General features: G+C 35.1%; 1 protein-coding gene across 1 annotated transcript; it reads right to left on the bottom strand.

Annotated features, from left to right (window-relative positions):
- Positions 1-263: 263 nt before the first annotated feature.
- htr3a (5-hydroxytryptamine (serotonin) receptor 3A) lies at positions 264-8,794 on the bottom strand. Its single transcript, XM_022204846.2, has 9 exons — positions 8,396-8,794; positions 7,031-7,194; positions 6,432-6,476; positions 6,068-6,177; positions 5,806-5,975; positions 5,310-5,470; positions 4,255-4,465; positions 3,128-3,364; positions 264-2,166 (listed from the first exon to the last, which is right to left on the bottom strand). The coding sequence occupies exons 1-9, from the start codon at positions 8,466-8,468 to the stop codon at positions 1,853-1,855; spliced, it is 1,485 nt and encodes a 494-aa protein (XP_022060538.1). The 5' UTR covers positions 8,469-8,794; the 3' UTR covers positions 264-1,852.
- Between the last annotated feature and the right edge of the window lie 1,167 nt (positions 8,795-9,961).

The following is a 9,961-nucleotide window of genomic DNA, read 5'->3' as shown; positions in this document are numbered from 1 at the left end:
TCAGGAAACATTTATTGACAAGATGACGAGAATTTTAGTTGCTGGAGTTAGAAATGTAAATACCGGACAAAAAAAAGAACAAAAACTATTAAAAATATAACTATAAAATGAACAAATGCAGAAACTATATCAGCAAACCAGCTTTAAATACTAAATAATACTAAATGAAAACTATGGAGTCAAAGTTTTATCAGAGCAATTTCTTTATTATTAATAATTCATGATGGCGATTTGTATAATAAAATTAATTCTTACAGTAACTAACACAACAGAAATAAATCCCCCCAAAAATTTCATAATAATATCACGTTATATTAATGTGCATTTACATTTAAGTTTCATTTCAAACAAACATAAAAAACATTTTATTTATTTAACAAATAAATGTGTATATTTTCACCTGCTTATAATGAAATATTGTCACATTTATTTAACATATTATTTCTCTAGTTACATATCTTGTTGGCACAGCGAGAAAATTAATGGAAATCAATTAAATTAAATCCAAAAAATGAAAATTCGAATAAAAAATCCAGTCGTTTTAGACGTGATATGACATAAAGTGCTAAGTTTTCAGGATTACCATGAATTATGTAAAATCCTGCTAATAAAACTAAACAAAGAAGCAAAAAATAGATAAAAACCACGTGTCTCTTTTACAATGTGATCCACAGTTTAGAATGAGGTTACGTGTAATATTTAGTGTACAGTAAAATGGAAACCGTTAATATCTCTTTAAATAAATTACTTATTTATTTGTCCATGTGCAGTTATTACATACAAATATCTGGAGAGATGTTCTTACATTAGTAGTAAACAGCAAACTTTAATATTTCCTTTAAATAGTCATTTTCCACGAGTAAAATGCAGTTTCTACTTTAAATTTTACATAATGTGTTTTTTAATGTTTAATGAAAGTGTAAAAACAATTAAATCATCTATAAATATGAAGATATTGTAAAAATGTCAGGAATCAGGATTATTTCTGCAGAGGAGGAAACTCAGAACCTCTTGAATAGAATTCATATTAAGCAAATAAATATTCACGTAGAAAGGCTTTAAAAGTAACAAACATTAATATTCTGGCAGCTCAGTGGCTAAAAGCTACCAGGAAAATAAATAAAACAACCATTTTCCATCATGAAAATACAGATTTTAGCTTTAATTTTACATAAAGGGCCTTTTTTGGCCTTTTAATGTTTCATGAAAGGATGAAAACAGTCAAATTAACTTTAAATATGTTGAAATATGTTAGAATTCACTTAAATGGACTTAGCACTGCAAAATGGAGCATTATTGGTTGTTTTTAAACAAATAATTTTATGGAGAAAATCAACTTACTGTTGTAAAACTAAGAGTTTGGTTTCAGATTGCAAGAATCCACTGCTGATTTTAGATCATATCAAATGTTGTATGAGTAATTTTCCATAATTAAAATACAGTTTTTTTAGTTTTAATTTCACATAACGGGCTTTTTTGGCCTTTTAATGTTTATTAAAGACAGGAAAAAAGCAATGAAACTACTTTTTAATGTGGTCTTTACTGCACATTTTCAGGTTTATCTACTTTATGCTCAGTTTTTTAACTAGATTTTGGTTTTCTCGTGTGTCTTCCAGGTCCTTTCTAATCCTTCATGTTGCTGCATTCAAAGTGTTGCATCCTAAAAAGCATCAGGCGGTTTTAATTTCCTACAGTTTAGAAGCTATTGTGGTAAATCTGGTCTCTAAACCTGTGAATGTGCTCGTCTACAGGAAGCGTTCCCCTCCCTGTCGGCTCCACGGTGCTGTTAGCCTCTGGGCTGTTTCTAGCTTCTCCTGCTGTGTTTGTGTCCACGGCCGTCCAGAGGTGGAGCTCAGGCCACCTGCCAGACGGACCACAGCGTGCCCAGCGTGATGCTGTAGGCCACCATGGCCACCAGGTAGACCCTGAAGAGCAGCACGTCCAGCACGTAGCCCACCTGCAGCCACTCCTTGGCCACCTCCCGGCACCGGTCCCTCTTCTCCAGGAAGTGGCGTATGGCCGTCACCTCCTGCAGGATGCTGTCCATGACGGGCGGGCCGGGGTCCCTGGGGGGGGTCCGGTGGAGGCCCAGCAGCCCGGCCTCCCGGTGGTCCTGCTGGCTGAGCCGTCGGCCGATTTCACAGGTGTGGTGGAGTGAGCACTGCGCTGAAAAACGGACAGAAACATGGGTTTTATGGCTTTTTAGTTCAGTAAGTCTGAGATGATGGAAAACATTTTGGTTTTGATAAAGACAGCTGATTAGAATTTTATTAATTTGAGCTCTGTGAGTCCAGGATGGGATTAGTTTAGGAGAAAAAAACTTCATCAAAAACAAGATGTTTTATCAAAATGCTGCAGATTATCATCATTATTAATACTGCAGATTACAAAGTTGTACTGCTGCTAAAAGAATGTTAGTGTGGTCGGATAATGAAGACAACAATAATAAATAATAATACATTCAAATATCATTTCTATTACGTATATTTCCAGTGTCCAATAAAGCTTTATGATAAATAAACAATGCTTTAAAAATACTAAGAATAAAGAATAAAACTGTAATATTGTGGCCGCTGGGTCACCAAAAACTACTGTAAAATAACCATAAATAACAATGACATTACGGATAAATGTGGTTGAATAAAATTGCCATAATGACAATGATCAGGATTAATTCTGCAGAGGACATTTAGTACCTCTTAGATAATTCATATGGAGTCAGTAAATGTACCTGTAGCAATGCTTAAAAACCATTTTGGCAGCTTCGTGGCTAAAAAACTAGCATAAGACAAATGAAAACAAGCATCTCACAGAGTTAAAGTAATTTTCCGTGATTAAAATACAGTTTTTAGTTTTATTTTACATAATGTTCCTTTTTTTGGGCTTTTTATTGTTTAAAGAAAGTTTAAAAACAATGAAATTACCTCAAAATACGGTTGAATAGTTAGAATGCAATTAATTGAGCTTAAAACTGCAAAAAGAACCATTATAAGATGTTTTTATGACATAATTTTAAGGAGAAAAGCAACTTACTTTAGTAAAATGAGTGATTTGGTTTCAAATTGCAAGAATCTGTTGTTGATTTTAGAGACTAAAAGTGTTTTACCTGCTCTGATGTGAACCTTACCGGTCCCGTAGCTGCTGTCCTTGTAGTGCTCGAGGTCGGAGGTCCCAGACGACAGCCGGGAGCAGAGCCGGTGCTTCTTGTGGATGCAGAAGAGGACCGGAGCTCGTTCCAGGACCAGATACTTGACCCAGTGGGGGACGGGGGGCTGCAGGTCCTGCTTGTGGACCAGACGGACGATCAGCACCGTTTCTGTCAGACTGATCACCAGGAGGGCCATGCAGACCACGAAGTACACACCTGCAGGAGACAGACAGGTGAGATAGAAGGAGGGAACCGCTAAGGTCCACCTGAGCCCCAGTGGACGCTGGTTTCACCTCAGTAGTCTGTGGAGGACAGTTCAGCAGCTTTACTGGATTTTCACGTTAACTTAAAGACAAATAAAAATGGTTTGCAAAATATTTTAACCCTGTAAGACCCAAATATAGAAAAATATTAGCAAAAAAATATTTAAAATAAAACAATAAATATATATTATATAATATAATATTATATTTCATTATATATGCATGCATCTGAACCCAAATACCTGAATATAGAAAGACATGAGCAAAAAAATAGAGAGAGAGAGAGAGAAGAAAAAATGAGCAAAAAAATAAAGAGAAAAAATATCTATAGCGAGAGAAGAAAAAATATGGAAAAAATGAGCAAAAAATAAAGAAAATATATATATGGAGAGAGAGAGAGAGAGAGAGAGAGAGAAGAAAAATATAGAAAAAATGAGCAAAAAATAAAGAAAAAATATATATAGAGAGAAGAAAAATACAGAAAAAAATGAGCAAAAAATAAAGAAATAAATATATATAGAGAGAAGAAAAAATATAGAAAAAATTTGCAAAAAATAAAGAAAAATATGTAGAGCGAGAAGAAAAAATGTAGAAAAAAATGAGCAAAAAATAAAGAACAATATATATATAGAGAGAAGAAAAAATATAGAAAAAATGAGAAAAAATATATATAGAGAGAGAAGAAAAATATAGAAAAAATTAGCAAATAATAAAGAAAAAATATATATAGAGAAGAAAAATATTTTAAAAAAAGAAAAAGAAATAATAGAAAATGAAAAGTGATTCACATGTGACTGTGTTTGTGCAGCAGTGGGTTTTCTGGGGTTTGAAGCTGCTCATCACCTATCAGAGGAGTCCCTATGGCCGTGGCAGGCAGCGTGTCGGACACGATGATGAGGAAGACGGAGTAGCCGAGCAGCAGAGTGATCTTAAAGGAAACTCTCTCTCCGCTGTCTGGAGGCAGGTAGAAGCCCACCACGTCCATCACCATCAGGAAGATGCTGGGCAGCAGCAGGTTCACCGTGTAGAACAGCGGCCGCCGCCGGATCACCACCTGGAAGACGAAGGGTTAAGGTCCTAAAACCGAGGCAGGCGGAGCTTAGTGCAGCCTGGTTCTGTGCTGAGAGTGTCGGTAATTAACAGGTTTAATCAGAGCAGTAGAACGAGCAGTTCATCGCTCCAGATGTGCTCAAAGTGGAAAAGCTGCTGTTTCAAAGCATCATTTTTCACATTGTCAATTTTGTGCATTTTTAAAACATAAAAAGATCTGTAAAGCAAACATTAATCCCAACACTAAAAGAAAACAATCAAATAGGCTGTTTCATCTAATTTAACAGGTTAATCCAACATTTATTATCTTTTTTTATTATTTTTCTTAATGTTTGCATCATTTTACACACATTTACAGTGTTTGTGATGTGATTTTCATGCATTTATATGGAAAAAAGTCGAGAATAGTCGAAGTCTGTCATCTGATTTTTGATGTTTTTTCTTAATTTATCCTTCCTGTTGTCCTCATTTACAGCCACCAAAAAATATTGTTTACTCGTTTGAAAAAAAATCCAAAAATTCTGCAAAAAAATTCTCCAAATTTCTGAAAATTTGCAGAACCTTCAGGAAGAAAATTGCAATAATTTATTTTTTTTAAAAATCCCAAAATCTGGCAAGAAAATTCTTGTAAATATTTTTTTAAAAATTAGTAAAAAATCCTCCAAAAAAATCCTAAAACTATCTAAAGTGATTCCATACATATCAGTAAAACTTCTAATATTTTCTTAAGAACATTCACATAAAAATCAACCAAATCCAACATTTCATATTTTCACATGCATCTGTATCCATGCTGTCTACATGCACTCATGTGCGACGTGCACGTGCTCGTAGACTCGTGCACTCACGTGGAACTTCATCTCGGCGTAGTAGTCGTCGTCGTCCACGCTGAAGATCTTGTAGTTGGACAGGATGTGGAGCAGCTCCCACTCGCCCTGGTTCATGAAGACGCTCTTGTCCTCCCTCAGCTCTTCAGGGCTCCTCATCAGGGTGATGTTGATGTCGTCGACTGCAAATGGAAAGCAGCGCTGAGAGCAGCATGAACCGGCCGTGGAAACGAGACGGCTTCACCTCAGTCTCAGCAGGAGAGACGATGGAACACAACAAGCCCCAGCATCGATCAGATTCAGGCCTTTTCTGTCCGTTTGCTGCACTTTGAATGCACTTGAATGATGCATTTTTAGTGAAAATGCAGCTTAAGATCATGCTTATCCACTTACAGACCTTAGATTTAATCTCATAATGAACATTAATTGAGAAAAAACATCATTTTTCAGCCCTGGAAGCTGCAAAATGATGCTTCTTATCTATTCTTTTGAAGAGGAAATCTGATTTTTATCTTACTGGTGTGGAGCCAGCTCTGGAAGGTCAGGCTGCATTTCTGGACGTCGAAGGGGAAGTTGTAGATGTTGAGCGTGCAGGCCGTGACCACCTGGATGGGTTTGTAGTTCCTCACCAGGCCGTCGTGGGTCACGTAGACGTATGGGATGTCTGGAGACTTCCCCACGTCCACGCTGCAGAACACGGACAGAAACGACAGCAGTGGTCTACTTTAGCTCGACAGGAAGCGTAGAAATGAGAGAATTCATACCATTAAAGTTCTTACAACTCGTTGATGAGGATGTCGGGAACCCAGACGTTGGCCGTGGGAATCGAAACCTGTTTGACTTCATCAAAGTCTTCTGGATTCCACACCAGGAATTCATCCGTCCACGACTAAATAATCGCACACGGGAGGATATTAAAGCGTCAAACAGCACAGAAATAACATAAAATAGATGATTTGGAAAGTCAGAGATTTTAAAGAGAAGCAAAATATTCAACCAAAAGAAGTGATGATGGCTAAATACTAATGATTTAAGACATTGAAAATGCATAAAATATGAAATATAAAGTAACTATAATAAGACAAATGTCCATATTTGAACTGACAAACCAACAGTACATATGTAGATTTTTACTTTTCCTACCTGTCTGTACCACACATATGTGGTCAAAACCTGGTTCTTCTCATCCTTTAGTGCAAGAAAAGGAGAAATCGTAATTATTAGAGGAAATATTTTCTTTTTTATTATAAGAATTAAGTAAATAGTTAAAACAAATGAGGACAGTTTCTTTGAAATGAGCTCATTTGATATTAATATTAATGTTAATGCAGTAATATAAAGTTAGCTTAACCCTCCTGTTGTCTTCATTTACATCCACCAAAAAATATTATTTCCTTATCTGAAAAAATTCAGCAAAAAAATCCCCAAAATTTCAGAAAATTTGCAAAACCTTCAGGAAGAATGTTCCAATAATTCCTTAAAAGTTTCATTTTTAAAAAATTCCTTAAATCTGGCAAGAAAATCCTTGTAAATATTTTCAACAAATGAGTAAAAATCTTCCGAAAAAAAAATCCTAAAAATATCTAAAGTGATTCCTTATAAATCAGTAAAACTTCTAATATTTTCTTTAAGAACGTTCAGAAAAAATCAACCAGAATGCAGCAAATTCTGCTGGATTGTGTCAAAACTTAAAAAGCTCCATCTAAAACAGTGGACTGGGATGTTTCCCCGTCAGAACTGACCACGCTGAGGATGGAGTACACCATGAGGTCGATGGCTACGATGGTGGACGTCCTCCAGTCCTTCACAGGTCTCACTCCTTTCTTATAACCGGCGCTCAGGAACTCGGACAGACGCACTAAGGTGGCGTTTGCAAACCTCCCACTGCTGCTGCTCGCTTTCTTCACTGGAAAAAACATTCATCTTTAGCTGAATAATAACAGAAATGAAACAAACTGAGTTTATCTTTGGATGAAGCAGATGTTTTTAGAGTTAATTAGGGTTTATCAAACATATTTAAATGTATTTATTAATGATGAGCTTCAGTTTAAAAAGTTCTATTAACTAAAACAAACAGCTTCCTTCTTTTGATAAGACCTCACTAATTAATAAATCTATTTCAAACTAAATGGATCTTAAATGTCAACAGAAGTTAAAGTACACAATTAACTTAAAAACTATTTCAAAATAAAACGTTCTCAGGATTATTTTTAAAATTCATTTTATTCCATAAATCCAGCAAGCAGCATTAATTTAATTTAATTTAAATGCTGTAATGCTATAATATATGAAATAAAATCTTAAATTCCCATAAAACCTCTTTATTTTAAAGCTCAGTTTAGTTTTTCTTTCAAAACAGCAATTATAATAGTTCATAATAAAAAACAGTTTTACTCCTAATAATGCTTTAAAAAGACTCAGATAATGTTTTCTGCATTTAGTTTGTCTACTTTTAATCTTCTAATTCTGCCTGGTTTATTATTTAAGGTGTTTCTGAATTAATTTAGGGGAAAAACTAGATTTTCATAATGAATGCAGTTCATTGATTCATTTTAGTGCAAAAATTCAACTTATGATCATGTTTATCCACTTAGAGACTTTTTATTTAGTCTCATAATGGAAATATAATTTAGATTTTTATGCAATAAATGGAATTTAGTTCCAGTGCCAAATAGGTTTTAACAAGAGAGGAATTTAACTTGTTTTACAAATATTAAGCTGTGAATTAAAAAAAGGAAGTCCTGCAAGTCAGTAGAGTCTTTAGCAGTGAGCGTAACAAATGCAAGAAATAAACCATAAAAATTAGTAGAAATATTTCCAGAACTCTGACTTAAATCCTTATGAGAATCCTGCAAGCTTCTTTTAGTCACAGTGCTGCATTTAAAGTCACTCAGATGTAGAACACCTCATGTAAGACCGAAATAATTTCCCCAAATGTACAAAGTTAAGTCACTACAATATTTTTCCAAAGACAAAATAAAAGGAGATTTTTAGCTGTAAGTTTCCAGTTGTTCCTGCAGATGTTTGTTGGATCTATAAGCTCTCTATAAGCTGCAGTTAATCCTTAAATATTAGACATTAGAATGCATATCATGAGGTGGTTGTACCTGTGCAGGCGCTGGACGCTCCCTGAAGCAGCAGCAGAACCAGAGCCGTCCAGGCCGCTGCTGAAGGTCTCATGGTGTCGGTTCACGTCTTCACGTCTGTTTCCTCCTGCTGCTCTGACCGAAGGCCTCAGGACGCCCGACCACCGCCTCCTCCATCTCCAGCCTCCAAACGCATCGTTTCACTCGCATCCAGCAGCAGAACCTCGTTAGTGTCGCTCTGCTCAGGAGGGAGGAACCGTCTGACGCCACTCCTGCAGCAACGCTGAGACCAGACAAACCAAAAGCAGAGCCGAGACTGGAGAGATGAGCAATGAAGAACACAACAGACAGCCTAAAGTCTCCGCATTTAAAGTCCTGAAAGCTTCAGTTTTGAATTTCTACGTTCATTTTTCTTACTTTTATCTTCTGGAATCAATTGGAATCATCTATCAAATAAAAAAAGAGGCTGTGAAATCTGGTTATCAGAGATTTTTTGCTCAGTATGATTGAATTTGGGCTTATTTGTTCAGAGATTATGCATTGTCTGTATTAAATTAAACTAAATATTCATGCACAGTTAAGTAGCTGTCAGACGCACCAAACTCCAAAAAAAACAACCTCAGATTTGCTTTAGTTTGAACAAATCTGTGCATTATGAATATTTTGTGCATTAAAACTCAGTTTTAATTTCTCCACATGTACAGGAATCTGCAGAATCAGTACTTTTATGGTGTTTCTGTTCATGGATAAGTACTTGGAATAATCTCCCGACTATAGGATTAATAAAAGCTTCTTTTATCTTATCTGATCCTCAGGTCCAGTAAATCTACCCCATGAACCCCAAACCCACCGGTGAGTTTGAAGGACATGTTTTCTTTCTTTGTTTACAGGATTAAATCATTTATCAGAGGCAGGAATGGCAGAAACAGAAAAAAAAATCAGAATTTTTGCAGATTTTTGTGCCGTTTTATTAGGAAAACAAACATCTAATCCTAAAATCATCAAAATGACTTTATTTTACATGCTTTGTTTTTAAAAAAAATGCCAAAAATATACCGTTTGCACTAATTAAATCCCGTAAAATACAAATAATTCTGTGGGTTTTGATATATCTGTGAAGTCAAGACTGATTCAGCTGTAACCAACAGACACATGGGAAATATTCAGAGAGTTTTCAGGTGAACTGAAGCGTTTTGCAGCAAACGGATAGAAGATGAACGTGGAAATGTAATCAAATATAAATATAGTGCATAAATATGGAGTAATAGGAGTGCCAAATCAAAATATAAATAAATAAATAAATGTGGAAATATAAAGAGAATAAATAAATAAATAAATAAAAGGAAAAAACAGAAAAGGTAAAAGCAAAGACAAAATTTTCCTTTTTATTTATTTATTTATTTATTTATTTCTCTTTATATTTCCACATTTATTTATTTATTTTTATTTTGATTTGGCACTCCTATTACTCCATACATAAAGTCCACATTTTCTCCAGCATTGGTAAAACCTGGAAAAATGTTGCACATGTTGATTCCAGATTTGTTCCTTATTATGTATGTTTTTTTATGAAATATAGTACTTTAA

This window comes from Acanthochromis polyacanthus, chromosome 17 (assembly GCF_021347895.1).
Source record: "Acanthochromis polyacanthus isolate Apoly-LR-REF ecotype Palm Island chromosome 17, KAUST_Apoly_ChrSc, whole genome shotgun sequence".
In the NCBI taxonomy this organism is placed as follows: Eukaryota; Metazoa; Chordata; class Actinopteri; family Pomacentridae; genus Acanthochromis; species Acanthochromis polyacanthus.
The sequence above is the reverse complement of the archived record's forward strand: the minus strand, read 5'-3'. Positions and strand labels throughout refer to the sequence as shown.

Excerpts from the sequence above, each read along its gene's own strand:
- htr3a (XM_022204846.2), bottom strand. The coding sequence starts at position 8,468 with ATGAGACCTTCAGCAGCGGCCTGGACGGCTCTGGTTCTGCTGCTGCTT. Across the intron at positions 6,178-6,431 it reads CATATGTGTGGTACAGACAG|TCGTGGACGGATGAATTCCT; the intron begins GTAGGAAAAGTA and ends GCGATTATTTAG. Across the intron at positions 5,976-6,067 it reads GACATCCTCATCAACGAGTT|CGTGGACGTGGGGAAGTCTC; the intron begins GTAAGAACTTTA and ends CGTGTTCTGCAG.